Source organism: Camellia sinensis, unplaced genomic scaffold, assembly GCF_055761805.1.
Source record: "Camellia sinensis isolate YWXY unplaced genomic scaffold, ASM5576180v1 Unanchor6, whole genome shotgun sequence".
In the NCBI taxonomy this organism is placed as follows: Eukaryota; Viridiplantae; Streptophyta; class Magnoliopsida; order Ericales; family Theaceae; genus Camellia; species Camellia sinensis.
This window is the reverse complement of record NW_028129474.1, coordinates 11,831,552-11,847,911: the sequence shown is the minus strand read 5'-3', so window position 1 is coordinate 11,847,911 and position 16,360 is coordinate 11,831,552. Positions and strand designations below refer to the sequence as shown.

Below are 16,360 nucleotides of genomic sequence, written 5' to 3'. Positions count from 1 at the left end.
TCCTCTTGGTAGTCTTCTCAATGATTACCTCAAGACAAAAATTTATAAAAAAAAATTATCGTAACTAGTCGACTGACCGATCGTCCACCCGATCAACTGATAATTTGATAAAACTTCAAAATTCTTCGTTAAAACATTTAATATCAAAAAACTGTTTACTCAAATTTTTATTCAAATTTAATAAAAAAATTTAATACACCATTACAGATGCTATTGCATTGGCAATTCAGCATTTAATTAGTAATTTAATTTAAGGAGACGTGGGCCGGTGTAGTACCTTACCCTTTTCGTCAATCAATTTTATTTCACGTTTTCAACCTCCTTCCTTATCCAACCCCGGAGGAGGACCAACAATTAATTAATAATCTCTCTCTCTCTCTCTCTCTCTCTCTCTCTCTTATCAGTCCGTTCGGTCGTCTCCGAGGCGAGTTGGGGGAGTTTATTCGGTCGGATCGGCGGTGAAGAAAAGGCACATATTACAGACTCAAATACTATGGGGAAGATGAGATCTTTCAAACAGGAGTTTTCATTCGGTTTGCTTTTCTTTTCTTTTTTTATTCTCTATCGTTTTCACTTTCCTTTTATTTCTTTATAATAATAATAATAAAATAACTCTGAAATTAAAAAAAATTCAGAGGAACGATCGGAGGAGTCGCGAGATATGATCGCCAAATATCCTGATCGAGTTCCCGTAAGTCCCCCCCGTCTGGATGGATCCTCACTTATATTTTCATCTTTCCTTCCTTCTCTCGAAACTCTGCTTGCTTCTTATTTATTTTTCTCTCGATTGGCTCTTCCTTTCATATAATATCATCTTTATTTCATTTCTTTTTCTTTTTCTTTTTCTTTTTCTTTTTCTTTTTCTTTTTTGGTAACTCATCTCAGTTTGTATTATTATTATTATTATGAAAGGATCCGAAAATCCGTCTGATCTTATTTCGTCTTCTTCTAGTGTTTTGATTTTCACTTAATTCATATAAAATATCATGTTGTGCATGGGAATTCAAATTTGATCTCAGATCAGGTGTACTTGTAGTTTTCTATGGCATTTGATTTCGAGTTCGTATCTGTTTCAGATTTTTGTGACATTAATTAATAATAGCACAGCAGGCATCACACAATTTCTCAAAGAGATTCTTTCAGGGTTTTTTTTTTTTTTTTTTTTTGATTAGAAGATACCTAAAGCAAACGAGGGCTGCACTGCATTATAATTTAATTTATATTTGTGAGATGGATGGGGTATATCTATCTTATATTCTTAGGAGGAAATTCTTGTAATTGGCTACTAATTGGCTTAGCTATAATATAAATCAGTCATTATTTAATGTTTTTCCAAATGCTTGCATTCTTCTCTTCACAAATAGCGACTGTCAGAAAACCCATCTTGTTAACGGATTCTGTTTTAGTAACATTTCAAAAGTGCTTGTGCTTTAAAAAATAAATAAATAAATAAATTAGAGACACTTATTATTCTTGTGTTACCTTAGTTTGCTCTTAAAAGAAGGAATAAAGGATTGCAAAGTTACTTGATTGATTTATCACTATGAAATGATGATGTTTTGAAGAATGTTACTCTGCAGGTGGTGGTTGAAAGGTATTCAAACACAGACCTCCCTGAGATAGAAAAGAAAAAGTAAGTCCTTCATTCATGAATCATTCACTTGACCTCCCAGAAAATATACTTGTCCAGGAGCAGGAGCAGGAGCATTACTTGTTTCTTGAAACAGTTACTTATTGAGTTTAGATATTTAGGTGTTGTAGATGAGTTTCCTTTTCAGTTTTTTGTTTCCTACCTCTTTTTGTACGAGGATAAAATCAAACTGCTAATGTCAAATCATCCACTCTGTTAGTTCAATTAAATGTATGCCCTCTCAGCTTTTCTTTGTCCATTGTTCTTTAGTTCATGAATTATAGTTTTAGCAGTATCATGCCCAACTCATTGACCAATTCCATCAGCTCTCTTAATGGAGGAGCATTATTCTTTTTTGGTGTAATCAATTTTTGTGGAGAAAATATAAATTAGTTTTTCCCTTTTGTGCTGCTCTTCTATGCGTGCATTCCTGTATTAAGTCTCATAGCCACATTGAGGACTTAGCATCACCCTATCCAAACCCCCTTTTTCTTCATCCACAATGTTTATAATTATGTGTGAAATGCTGTGTAACTTTAACATTATGTTTGATTGGGGGATTTGGGAAAGGATTTGGAAATGAAAAGGGAAAGGAAAAAAGTGTATGAAATTATGTGAAATGTAGTTATATTTTATTCACATTTTACCTATTTTTTCTTTTTCTGTTTCTGTTTCTGTTTTTCTTTCCAAATCCCTTCTCAAATCCCCCAACCAAACACAGCATAAGAATCTGTTCCTTCATCCATTTTCAAGCAAGATGTCAGTCTGTTAAAATTGAGTGAGATGAAAGATGTAAATTTTATGGTGCTCTTTAATAGGATGTTCTACAATTTCATATGCCTTTCTAGCCTTATTGCTATGATCACACCTCAAACATACCCCAATTGTGAGCATTAAAGGTGTGTTCTTTTAAAAAAAAACTGATAAAAAAGCTAGTTGAGCTTTGTAGTCAAGTGTTATCAAAACCGAATTGAACCATCTGCCATGAGGCATGGACATGGGACACGAAATGGACACATGGATATGCAAATTTTCAAAAAATAGAGGACTCAACACGCTGGGGTGGGGACACGCTCAATATATATAATTTATTTATTTATTATATGTAAAATTTAAAAAATATACTATTTTTATTTATTTATTTACTTTAATATCAAATATCATTCACAAATTAATTTTTTTCTACAAATAAAAATAATAAGTTCTAGGGAAATTCTAATATACACCTTTTTTAAAATGGTGTACCATATGCACCCCTATTTATGTCATTTTCATCTTTAGTTATGACAATTTTCTTGTTTAGTCATGGCATTATTTTTGTTATAGCTCATGAGTTCTTTAGTTACGTTTCATATTGTGTTTAATTATGATATTTTTTCTTTTTTTCAGTTATGACTTAGAAAATTGAAGTTGTGTCATTTTTCTTTTTAGTTATAAAGTATATATGGTACACACCCTTTGAAGGCTGCGCGTCATAGTGTTTCCCTTTATTCTATGTATGTTAATGTTTTGTAAACAAGAATATCCAAAAAAAATGGGAAAAGGGAAAAGAGTGGAAAAAAAGGTATAGTGTCCAACACGTGTCCATGTCGGACACCCATATGCTGCCTTTGGAGAGGTGTCCGTGCTTTGTAGACCGTCTGGTTCAACTTGGAACCAAACCCAAATCGGCTTGGTTCTGTTGTTGCATTGGAAATTTTAGTGAGCCAGATGGGTCTATAAAATGCTTAAAAGGTTTTAGTCTAACATTAACTCCACTCTGGTTTTTTAGCAAATATAGAATAAATCCTAATAAAAATAGAACTATGAGAGTGGAAGACAGAAGTAACCTTTAGTCACATGGTATGGAGATTTATTAGCTGTTGTCAATCTTACTAAAACAAGGGTCACTTTTTGAATCATATGATCTCCCTGTGTGTGTGTGTGTGTGTTTAAGCACCGGTGGATCCTGTTATCACAACATTAAATAATGACTGGTCTACCATTGCTGGTACATACCATTTAGGTTGGCATGGCTGAAGAATTCTGATTTGAAATAAAAGGTTGCTTTGAAACACATTTGTCATCTTTGAAGCATTTCTGTGGAGTGGTGGAGTATCCAGTAATTGAACTCATATTAGGTTTCATTGAGCTCCTGTGTGATTGTTTTTATGTGGTGAACTAGCGATGGAGGAATGGATGATACATACGAACATATTTTGAGCTGAAACTTGCGCCTGTGTGATTGTCATCTTACTTTTGTTTCTCATTTTTAAGGAGATTGATCAGCTTAGTTTTAATGTTTGTGTTTCTTATTTTGTGTTTGAAATAGATACCTGGTACCCCGAGACATGTCTGTTGGGCAATTCATTCACATCCTGAGCTGCAGGCTTCGTCTGGCTCCTGGGAAAGCTCTCTTTGTATTTGTGAATAGTACTTTACCTCAAACATGTAAATTCACCAATATCTTTGGATTTTTTTGAGGGTTTGTCAAGAGACTCAGGACCATATGCTAATTTTTTTTATTTACTTTGTTTTTTTTTTTTACTGTTCTCTGCAGCAAGTCTGATGGAATCTGTCTATAAAACCTTCAAGGAGGAGGATGGGTTCTTGTATATGTGCTACAGCAGTGAGAAAACCTTTGGTTGTGGTAATTCCCAGACATGCGGATGCACTTCTTTGTAAATTCTGGCAATCTGCTCCTATTCTGATGCTTGAAACATAATGCAGTATTTGTGTATTAAACTGCTGCACATTATAATTGGTTCTGTAAATTCTTCAGATTGGAAATGATCTTGAATTTATTACAAATAGTATTATTTTTAATTGAGACTATTTTTTTTAGTTTACAATAGGGATGAGAGCAGGAATCTCCTCCATCCAAAATCAAGGGGGAATTCAAACTTGTAGAAGCCATACTGGCCAAACACAGCCACAGCTTTAACAGCATTCGGTGAGGGTCCCATCCAAACGGACATTTTGCTAACCCCGGTTTCTTCATAAAAGGCACAGCCTTGAGCACAACACAAACACAATCAATATCTGTTACATCAAGCACTTTCCTTCATAAAACTCTGATAACACGGCAGTACCCGTGGTGATATTTAAAGGGGAACTTACAAGTCACTGTTTTATTCCAAAAATAATTATTAACTCTTGGAAAAGTATATGATTTTAATTATTAAAGTATGTAAAGTTCATCACTAATTTACGTTGTAACAACCCTCCATACCATTATCTTCATTGCCATCATACCATTATCTTCATTGCCATTATGAATTACGACTCTTCGCTGAGCTCTACGAAAAAATTCTTGCGAACTCTTTGCCGACCTGAGTGAAAATTCTTGCAAATACTCTCATGGGGTGAACCTGGCATTATATCTCCTCTGGCATCTTGTATCTCTGATTGAAGGGTGTCTGTTGGACCAAATGCCCCACGAGAAGACTGTAAAGAACAAACCCAACCCAACGTTGCTTCATAAAATCATTGAAATGCACCAGCAGTCTCGCATTTAGGGCTTGGAAAATAAATTGAGAGAAATTATTATAAATAAAATATAAAAAAGAAGGAAAATACTCTTGAAATGCACCAGCAGTCTCGCATTTAGGGCTTGGAAAATAAATTGAGAGAAATTATTATAAATAAAATATAAAAAAGAAGGAAAATACTCTTATGCTGTGTTTGGTTGGGGGATTTGGGGAGGAATTTGGAAAGGAAAATGAAAAAAATAAGTGAAATGTGAATAAAACATTCTTGTTTCACACACCTTTTCCCTTTTCATTTCCAAATCCCTCCCCAAATCCCCCAACCAAACACAACATTAATGATCCAATCCGAATCTAAGCGAGCATTGATGAGTAGGCTTGTGCATATTCCATATGATTGAGCAATGCTTATTTATAATTAGGTTTTATCAAATTGAACACCTATTATTACTATGTCTCTGCATCATACATACACACCCACCACTAAGTGATGACACTTTCCAAATGTACTCCCAACACAGCTTCATTTTAACACAAACAACAAAACACTGGAAATCTAATGGATTGATGCCCCATGTATAATCATAAATTATAAAAGAAAAATAACCGCCGAACCCCTGGACGTTAAAATTTGTCCCTTTCCTTCCTAAAATAAAAGAAAAGAGCTATGATTCCCTGGATGATTTAGTAGAAGTAACGCATTAGCCCCATTGAACGCAGCAACACTGTCCTGACACAACAAAAATCCATCGATTGAGCACACAAATTGGATAAAGCCAATCTCAACTTGGAAATATGCCAAAAAGCCCTGGGAGCAAAACATGCAAGTTACCATGGAAAACACCAGCTTTAATCACACATCACAGTAACGTTTTTGCAACTGATAATGAAAATGAATTTACTTTTTGGAATCTCTAGCAGTCATTGCCAACAGTCTCTGACCTCCACCCTTTTGCCAAACACCACGCACAGGCAGCCCTTCACTGGGGTTCTTGGATGCATCTGATGCTGCCTCCGTTACATCTGGATCCGGATCTGGATCTGAATATTTGAGATCCAAAAGTGCCGCCACTGAGCCATCACCAAGGCGAACCCTGTGAAACTTCGAGGTTTTCTTCCGCTGCTTACTTTTTCCACCAGCATCCCCCAAATTTTGATTAGATCCAACACCAACAGAGCCGTAATCATTTTCACCTTTCAGCTTTGCAGAAGGTTGACTAAGTGAACTCATTTCTGCCTGTGGCTTATTGACCTCTACCTTCGATTTGCCTTTGGCAGCCCTGTATCCATCCTTTGACAATACCTCCACCACCTCTTCTTCTGAAGGCTTGTAACTTGACTGCAATTTCTGTAAAGCATCTATAACGCTATCTACTAAGTTATTGTTTGAACTATTGTCTTCAGCATCTAAGCACTTCCCTTTACCTTTCTTGGAACCATTACCATCTTTCATACGTGAGCTGTCCTTGCTCCAACCATTTTCTTGTGGGCCATTGTTTCTCAAAGTCGCATCATAGGTCTCAACAAGTGCTCTCTGCTTCTCAGCATCAGGACAGAGTCTAGCCAACTCAATAACAAGATGTGACAAGCCAAACTGATTCACGTAACCTACATAAGTCTCTGCATCCATCAAGCCCTGTCGATATTCTCCTGATATATCCTTAAATGCACTGTACTTCGCTTCATCAAAATCTAGAGCAGATCGTATTCTTTCTACCAAAGACTTGTTTGCAGTATGAACATCTTCCACCTTCAGCTTAGACTGGCCACTTGTGGGCAACTTGCGCACCTGTGTTGCAGAAACTGGAGGAAAACCAGAATCAGAAAGGTCAAAAGATGAACTGTCAGCAAGGTTCGGGGCAGATGTGGAATGGATGATCCTACTGGTACTGCCCATTTTTCTTGAACTCGAAAAACCAGCGGGTGAAGGTTCATGAACTGCTGCTGGTTGAGCCTGCGCCAAACTTGAATAACTGAAAGGTGCAGGTCCATAGTCTGTTTTTGCCTTGGTATGACCAGAACTAGATGATAATCCAGCTGCCCCACTTTCTGTAGGCCAAGTATGGATTGGATCAGTTGCTGGTAGCACAGGTGCATGACTTGCAGCTGGCCATGCCTGAGCTGAATTGGGGTGCGTCACATTTCTGTTTGTTTGGCGACGTAGATGTGTTGCCATAGTATTCCTGGGTAAAACTTCAGGTTCATGTTTGGGTTTTTGTTGACTGCTAGCAGGTGCCATTGGGAGGGGAGGAAAGGAAGACTCTACTATTGGTGCATTCCTTGAGTTCTGTGACAATGCTTGAAGGTATCTTGATGGCTCAGAATCTGTTGTACCGAACGATTCAAATGGTTGAATAATTGGATCAATATCACTCGTCTCTCCATGATTGGAAACTATTTGTGTTCTGAATGATGACGGATCATGAAATGTTCCATCTGCATTAGCCATCTCATAACTGGCTTCGATGGCCATAGAAAGTTGATCTTCAGAATAATCACGATGAAATGTCCGACCCCTTCCCCTTCCACGGCGGTTATCTTGTTCATTACTTCGTTGATAACGGAAGCTGGTTGGTATCTGGATGGAAGAGAAAAAAGGTTAGCACAGCATGTTAATGCCTAGCAACAAATACAAAAATATATGGGATAGAAATTGATGACAGCTTCCAGGCAAATAAAAAAGGCAGCAACATGAAAAAAGGGCTTTAAGAAAGAAATAGAACGTCTTTACAAGGACTAGACCACTAGAGTTAGAATGATAAACGTGCCTGAAGAACAGCATTTCGCTTAGAACGTGACATACGACCTCCATGTTCCATAGCATTATGTCTCTGAAATTGAAAGAGAATTTATTAAGTGAATGAAATCCTCATAACCATATTTTTGCACACTACTCATCAAATAGGCTCTGAGAAGTCACCTTTATTTCAGCTTCAGACTGAAAGACGACAAATTTTTTGCCAAGGCAGGCCTCATCTTCACATAAGAAATGCTCTCGGCGGAAGTGGATCTGTTACAGGAAACTGAATTTATTCATACAGATAACTTCGATCTCAAATCAGGTAAAATATTGATAAATATCATACCTCCAAATCATCATAGTTCTTATAGTACTCATACTGTCCAGGATGCTGCCTGCAAAGAACGGTGGAAGGATGATGTGAGCTTTTACTTATTTTCAATGGGAAACAAAGATGATGTAGTTCTAATAAGAAACTGCATATCTCACCTTTGGCATATATGACAGGTATAATGTTCAGTAGACATATGCGAGTACAGTTCATTATCCCCATAAAAGGGGGTTCTACAGAATTCACACAAAGGATGCCCCATGAAGCCACCTCTTTCACTCTCTGTTCCATCCACCTCCGAGTCACCAGTGTTTATATGCTGATTCAGTTGTGCTCTAGTGTATAGCTTTTGTTCACAGATAAATACCTGATCCATTTTAAATTAGTCCAGTCAGTTAACCATGTCAAATAATATTAATAATAACAACATAAAATAAGCAAAATATGACACTATCTGATAAGTTCCAATAATGAGATAAAATCAAAGGAAACAAACAGTGAACAGAAAAAAAAGAAAAAAACCCTTCAACGGATCACAATAGCTAACGTAACATGCTTCAAACACTTAGAGGGAAATATGTCCATCACACTTAGAGACCCATGAAAAACATTACAAATTTGAAGAAAATCACTTGAGATCCAATAATAGAATAAAATCAAAGGGGGGGGAAAAAAAAAAACCCTTCAATAGCTCACAATATCTAAATCATCAATACCACTCATACAACGGTAATTGATTGAGCATTACAACCTCTTCAATTTCCTCTCCTTTCTAGTGGTAATTGAGCCCCTACTTTACTTCCTACCGTTGTTAGCCTCGTGACTCCAACCTTTGTCAATATCTTCCATCAGTTGCAGTCCGTCCTTGTCAAAACCCCCAAATGATAACCCCAATACATTGCATACTCTAATTATATTTTGTTCCTGATATGATCAACTCCAGCATATGTAACCTGGTCTTTGAATTATTAGGGTAAGTTGTGTCGAGGGCTGAACTACAAACAGGTTTGTATGAATTGAGACATTATAAAATCTAGGTATAGCAAATGTGGAGAATTGTCTCAAAATCACAGTAAAATCTGAATATGGTGCTTTGATTTTGTCAATCTCTATATTCAGTTAGAACCCCCTTGGATTCAGTGCTCTTGAGATTATATTGATATGGAATGGTGACGTTGCCAGATGAAGAACAAGGTGTGGTATGACTTGGGCAGAAATCATTCAAGTTCATTGGGGAAGGTGAGAGAGAAAAAACTGAGGTGGTGGTGGAGTGTGGGAGAGGCATTCAAAGATCTCTTAAGTTACTGAGTTATTATGTCTTATTTTTTTGAAAATTACCACATCAGCGTATCAATATAGTTTAAAGAATCTGAAGTTTGATGCTTGACCATCATATGTATGCATATGCAAATACATCTGTACATGCAGTGTGCCATTATGTGAATAGGTGTGTGTGTGTAGTCTGTACAAAAATATGCTGTTGCAGTACATTATAAATAATTTGGAATCATCTGTGCATGGCCCCTAAAGCAATATACTTTTAAACTCAAGCTGATGTGTTCCTGACAAAGGAAGTGCTCTAAAATTTAAAAGTGCAACACGTCTATGAAAGACGATTATTCACAGATAAATTTGAGGCGAACCCAATGATGTCACGTTTGAATTGACGCGTGCAACACTCAATCCAACCAACAAACAAATAAGGTGATAAATAGATCGAGAAAGAAGAAGATTGTAAAGGATCATACAAATATAGAGACATCACCTTCCTTCCTTGGAGGCACAGGCTGCACATACGCAGGTTATGTTGGTGGAACAAATGGCCCTTCAACTGGTCGATGTTCCTAAACCTTCCACGTCTCTTGGAGGCATCATTTGAATGTTCATCCATCTTGTCACAAACACTGCAGGAAAGCCTGCACATTGCTTTGATCATCTTGTAGTGGTCCAAATCATCAAAGAATGCTTGCATGTCCTCATGGTACCAGTATGATCCCACTCGACCTTCCCTTAACTCAGATGGTAACACTGCAAAATCACTGATCATCCTTGTATAATCTCCTAAGGCCTGCAAAACATCACATGCTAAACTCAATTGCTTGCACATTGTGACCAGTCATTCAGTCTAATCTAATCTAATCTAATTGGTCTTTCAATTAAAATTAACCCCCCACCAAAGTGTCCTGAATTCTAAGGTAGCCCTGTCTAACAATCTTACTAATTCTTTGTAGCTGTAGATTTAACATCAAGAGATTCAAAAAATACAAGTAAATTTGAATAATAACAATACAATTATACAATACATAATAGATATTATGATAAAATTATATTAGTAACCAACCTCTAAGGTCGAGAGTAGTCATGCCAAATTCATTGGTTAATAACAATACAAGAACATTTCCGTATCCCTATCCGTAGTACGTACATACAATACAAAAAAAGAAAAAGAAAAAAAACTAAACAAACACAAGAATCCAATTATTAATACCGAAATTCGAAAAGGGGCTGTAAAAGAAGTAAGTTGTATAAATTGGAAAGAGTGAATAATAAAAAAATCATGAAAAAGAATCTAGGGTGGGGAACCTTGGTGACGAAGACGACGTTGGATTCGGTCTTGCAGATGCAGCAACGACGATCATTGCATATGAAGCGAAGTCGAGCGACGCAGGTCGAGCACACCTCCCGGTGACCACACGCCCCATAGGCTACCCATTCCAGGGTCTCTGCGCACACCGCACAGCTATCGTCCATTCTCTCTCTCTCTCTCTCTCTCTCTCTGTCTGTGTTTGTGTCTGTGTCTGTTCTCTATCTAATCCAAACGATCAAAAGACCAATCGAATCAAAATCAGACCCAAGGTTGAAGGAGACGGAGACACGATCTAGGGTTTTTACACGGCTACACAAATACACGATTATTATAAATAAATAATAATAAATAAATAAAAAAGAAGAAGAAAATATTGATTAGGTTTTACGAACGGACACCAGGCTGGGGTTGGGTGGGGGAATAGATGATAGATGTATATGAATTTCTGAGAGAGAGAGAGAGAGAGAGAGAGAGAGAGAGAGAGATATTAGCGAACGATTGGATTCGGAAACTTCCTCTTCCTTCCGATTAGCCTTTTTCCCAAAATTATTCTATTATTAAGCAAGGAGTTTGGTTGGGTTTGGTGAGTCAGGCTCTATGAAGGTCGGTCATTTTTGATTGCTCATATGGGAAAAAGGGCAGTCCCTTCCTCCCTTGTCGACCACGAAACCACAATTTTTTTGGATGGGACTATACAAAATTGGCTTCACAATTTTTCTACTATTATTCGGCTTGTTTGATTTTAATTTTAAAAAAATTTTAAATAATATTTAGTAAAATTTTAAAATTATAATTTGAGAATAAAATTGTTTAGTTTCGTTTTTTTGAAAAGCTTTTAGAAAATTCTTCTATTTTCTTGTTTTTCGTATTTTTTTATTTTTATTGAATTTTTTAATATTTTAGGCATTTTTTTTTAATTTTTAGACACACTTAACATAAATACACATAAAAAGTATAATTTTTGTAAAAAAATATTTTAAAAATTCAATAAATATCAAAAATACAAAAAAAATACAAAAAATTAGTATATTTTCATATTTTTATGTATTTGTTAATTTTTTTACAAATTTTTTACTTTTTAGATACATCTAAATAAGGTGCATTTAAAAAAGTAAGAAAAATGCTTAAAATTTTAAAAACATTCACTAAAAATAAAAAAAATACGAAAAACAAAAAACTCAGTTTTCAAAAACTTAATTCAGAAAATTCAAATCATACACACTGATTGTATTTTAAGTTTGTGAGTTTTTAAATTATAATTTAAAAAGAGAAAATTTGTTTGATTATAAGTTTTGAAGTTTTTGAAATGACATATTAAATAAGAAAATTTGTTTGGTTATGAATTTTAAAACTAGTTTTCAAAACTTAATTAAAAAACTTATAACTTATAATCAAACACACAACTCAAAACTCTGTTCAAAATTCATAACCAAACTCTTTTTAAAATTCAATTCAAAAAAATAATTTATCATTTTTGTCTAAAAAAATAAATTTTATATTTAAAAAATGTCAAAAACAAATATAATTTTTTTTTCCAAATAACAGGTGGCGATTGGCTATTGCAAAAAATATATATATCTATATATTGTTCCGGTCAACCAGCCTGTCAAACGGGCGAATGACTGAGTGCACCCAAAATTCAAAACTTAAAATTCTTACCGAGCATGTTTTCAAAATATGTTTTGAAATTGAATCATGATTTGAAAACTCTTACCAAACCTGTTATTCGAATGTAAATGTGGAATTAAGTTTTGAAAGTCCTACCAAACACAGCCTTACTTTTTTTTCGTATTTTATTTTATTTTCAATGAATTTTTAAATATTTTAAGCAATTCTTTTAATTTTTAGACACATCTGACATAAATACAGTTAAAAAGTATAATATTTGTGAAAAAAATCTTTAAAAAATTCACTAAATATCAAAAATATATTTAAAAAAAAACAAAATTCAATATATTTTTTGTATTTTTGTGTATTTATTAATTTTTTGAAATATTTTTCATAAATATTTTATTATTTAGATACATCTAAGTAAGATGCATCAAAAAAAAAAAAATAAATAATTGTTTAAAATTTTAAAAATATTCACTAAAAATAAAAAATCATTAAAAATGAAAAAACTTAATTTTTAAAAAACTAAATTCAGAAAATTAAAACTAAACACACTTACTATTATTATTATTGTTGGTATAGAACCAATTCATATAAAATATAGGTGAATTAATATAAATAAAAAAATATATATGTATCTTCTATAATGAGTGACGGTCACCATGTAATATGTATGATTAATATTATTTTATTATTTTATGTGATTATTTTTGTATTTGTGATCTTATTAATTAAATAATTCGTATTGCATTGCCTTAATTAAGTTACTCCAGTTTGATTGTGTTTAATTCATTAAAATTCGTTTGACATTGAATAAAGCTTCGGACCCTGGTGGGGTGCTGATGGTCGGCTGTGATTGGACGAAAAAACTTTTTTTTTTTTTTTTTTTTTGGTTTTTAGTCAATGATAGGTTGACACGTCACTGGGGGTTGTCAGTGGGAGTCACCCCACTGGGGGTCGGAAGCATGACTGTTTGACATTATCTTGTTAAGTAAATAAGTTAGATTCAAATACATATTTTAAAACTCGTTAAGTTCTTACCCAAACTTAAACAATTTGTTTGTCAGCTATCATTAAATTTTGGGTATATTATAATTATATCTTCTGCCTTAAAATACGGATTATCCTATGTAGTTTATAATCACATAACAAATGACTTATTTTATTAATAAACCATCAAATCAATTAACAATTTTTAATTATTCCACAAATATATTTTGATTAACGATTCAAATAACTTTATTCTTGTATAGAAAAGTAGTTAGAAATTTTATTATTTTTTATTAATTTTGTTAAATAAATAATTATAACACTGGGTATTTGTAATTTCAGAAATTCCATAAGACAAATCATATTTTAAGTAAATTTTAAGAATTTATTTATATTTTTTCCTTAAATTTTAAAGTCAAACTTAAATACTGTAAATGATTACTTGCTTGCAATCCTACCAAGTTTGAGAGGATTTGTACAGTAAAAGTATACATGTGATTTCTAAACACATTAAAATGTGGAACTCGGCAACTTAACATATATAAACTATTATTTTTATATTATTATAAAATCACTAAATAAATTACACCTTTTTAATAATTATTTGAATTTGAGATATTAATAAAATTTAATTTTAAATAAACATGAACCTTTTAACAAACTGAATCGGATCTTTCAACAAAAAAAATTAATTTAAACCTTTTAATAATGACATTTTTATTTAAAATAAAAGAACCATAACCAATCACAATATTTACTATGTGAATTCATACAAAACTTATGTTTGCAAGTATTCAAATTGGATCATTACCCCCAAAAAAAAAAAATTTTGAAATTGGAATGAATTTTAAACTTGATTTCAATTATGCTAGGGACTACTTCCCCCCCCCCCCAAAAAAACACTATTCTAGGAACAAATTCACTTACACTTCCAAATAAATATAAGTGTAAGTGAATGTTCTTAACTTTCCTCATTTTGTTTTTATTTTATAACTGATTTCGAATTACCATTGGTTAAGACATCAAAGATCTCTTCAATATGAATGACAAAATTATCAATCTAAATTAAATTTGATCAGGGTATAGCTTCTCACAAGTAACTCAAATCATTTTATTAATAGATATATATACACTAATGAAAACCTTACTATGTACGGGATATGAAAAAATTAATAAAATATGTTTATATGAAATAATATAAATAGTTAGATTTTTGAATGTATATTATCAAAATAAAAAAATATTGAAACTTACAATTTAAGTTTTACAATTTTATCACAATTTATGTATCAGTTTTTAATTTGTCACAACTTCAATAATGTAAACTTTCAACTCTCTTGCTAAAGTTGTAAATTTGGGCTAATTGAATCCAAGCAACTCAAGTCAAGTCTATAAATTTTTAAAAATTGTGCAACATAATTTTTGAATTCAGTGAAAACTTATGTAAAATTCAAAAATTCAAATAAATTTGAATGGACTTGGACAGTGACACCAAATGACCTGAGCAATTGAAACAAAATTATATATATAAATATATAAAATTATTTGCTAATTTATTTTTTTAATAATAAATAAGATTAATTAAAAATTTAATATTAATGCAAAAAAGCAAATACGCCTTTTAGAAAGGGATTACCGAATAAATTGATATTAAAAAAATTATAGTTTATAATGGTATAAAATAATTTAAATATGATTTTTCAAAAATTATTTTTAATTTAAAAATTACAATAAAATATTTAAATATAATTAAATTAAATTTCTACAAAATAAAAGTATCTGTATAAAAAAAAAGTAAGAAGAAAATTAGAATAGTATTCTCATTTGATCTGAAAATAATTATAGATGACCAATAAATTATCACCTATGACCCTCATTTTCTAAAAATATAAAAAGATATTTCACAAACAATCACTTTTATTAGAAAAATAACATTTATTTCTAATTGTTTTAGGAAAAGGGATTTTTATTGATAAATCCCATTTAGAAATGTTTTAACCCAAAAAATTCATGAAGAAATTTATTAACCCATTTAGTCTCATGTATGTATAGTTTTATTCAATAAAGTCTTTTTTCTTGATTTACACTCTTTTTTTAGACTCTTATGCCCTTATATTTAATTTTGATACCCTTACAAATATTTTTTGAACGGTTAGTAATTTTATGTTGTAAATATTCATATTTTAACATTCACATTGGTAACAATGTAAAATTGGCTCGTATCCCGTGGGCGGTCCGAAGATCGCCCCCGGGCCGGGACGGGCCCGATCCGTTGACAATGTGAATATTCACATTGACATATTAACATTCACATTGATAGAAGTGTAAAATTAGCAAGCGGCCCAAAACCAGCCCGCGGCCCGACCCGTTAACAATGTGAATATTCACATTAACATATTAACATTCACGTTGATACGAGTGTAAAATTGACCCGCGGCCCGTAGGTGGCCCGAAACCCGCTCGCGGGCCCGGCCCGCCCTGTTTACAATATGAATATTTACATTGACATGTTAATATTCACATTGACATGTTAATATTCGCATTGATAGGAGTGTAAAATTGGTCCACCGCCCGTGGGCGGCCCGAAACCCGCCCGCGGGCCTGGCCTGTTTACAGTGTGAATATTCACATTGACATGTTAACATTCACATTGATAGGAACGTAAAATTGGCCTGCGGCCCGTGGGCGGCCTGAAGCCCGCCCGTTGCTCGGGGCGGGGCAGGCTGTAAATATTCATATTTTAACATTCACATTTGTAAGAATGCAAAATTGTCCCGTGGTCCGTGGGCGGTCCGAAGCTCCCCCTGGGCCGGGCGCGGGCCCGATCCGTTGACAATGTGAATATTCACATTGACATGTTAACATTCACATTGATAGAAGTGTAAAATTGGCCCGCGGTCCGTGGGCTGTTCGGCCTGGCCCGTTGACAATGTGAATATTCACATTAACATATTAGCATTTACGTTGATAGAAGTGTAAAATTGACCCGCGGCCCGTAGGCGGC

The 16,360-nt window shown here is 33.7% G+C and overlaps 2 protein-coding genes across 3 annotated transcripts; one reads left to right on the top strand and one right to left on the bottom strand.

Moving 5' to 3' along the window:
- Positions 1 to 231: 231 nt before the first annotated feature.
- On the top strand, positions 232 to 4,435 carry LOC114262449 (autophagy-related protein 8i). Of its 2 annotated transcripts, none has more exons than XM_028202806.2 (5): positions 232 to 533; positions 636 to 691; positions 1,581 to 1,633; positions 3,942 to 4,060; positions 4,170 to 4,435. In XM_028202806.2, the coding sequence occupies exons 1-5, from the start codon at positions 494 to 496 to the stop codon at positions 4,292 to 4,294; spliced, it is 393 nt and encodes a 130-aa protein (XP_028058607.1). In that variant the 5' UTR covers positions 232 to 493; the 3' UTR covers positions 4,295 to 4,435. The 2 variants fall into 2 exon arrangements, with proteins under 2 accessions (XP_028058607.1, XP_082768994.1); XM_082912868.1 differs by having other exon boundaries at positions 262 to 533; positions 1,566 to 1,633.
- Positions 4,436 to 5,494: 1,059 nt separating this feature from the next.
- LOC114262450 (RING/U-box superfamily protein) lies at positions 5,495 to 11,463 on the bottom strand. The gene is made up of 7 exons (XM_082912867.1): positions 10,752 to 11,463; positions 9,934 to 10,236; positions 8,327 to 8,535; positions 8,184 to 8,232; positions 8,018 to 8,107; positions 7,866 to 7,928; positions 5,495 to 7,675 (listed from the first exon to the last, which is right to left on the bottom strand). The coding sequence occupies exons 1-7, from the start codon at positions 10,917 to 10,919 to the stop codon at positions 5,996 to 5,998; spliced, it is 2,562 nt and encodes an 853-aa protein (XP_082768993.1). The 5' UTR covers positions 10,920 to 11,463; the 3' UTR covers positions 5,495 to 5,995.
- Between the last annotated feature and the right edge of the window lie 4,897 nt (positions 11,464 to 16,360).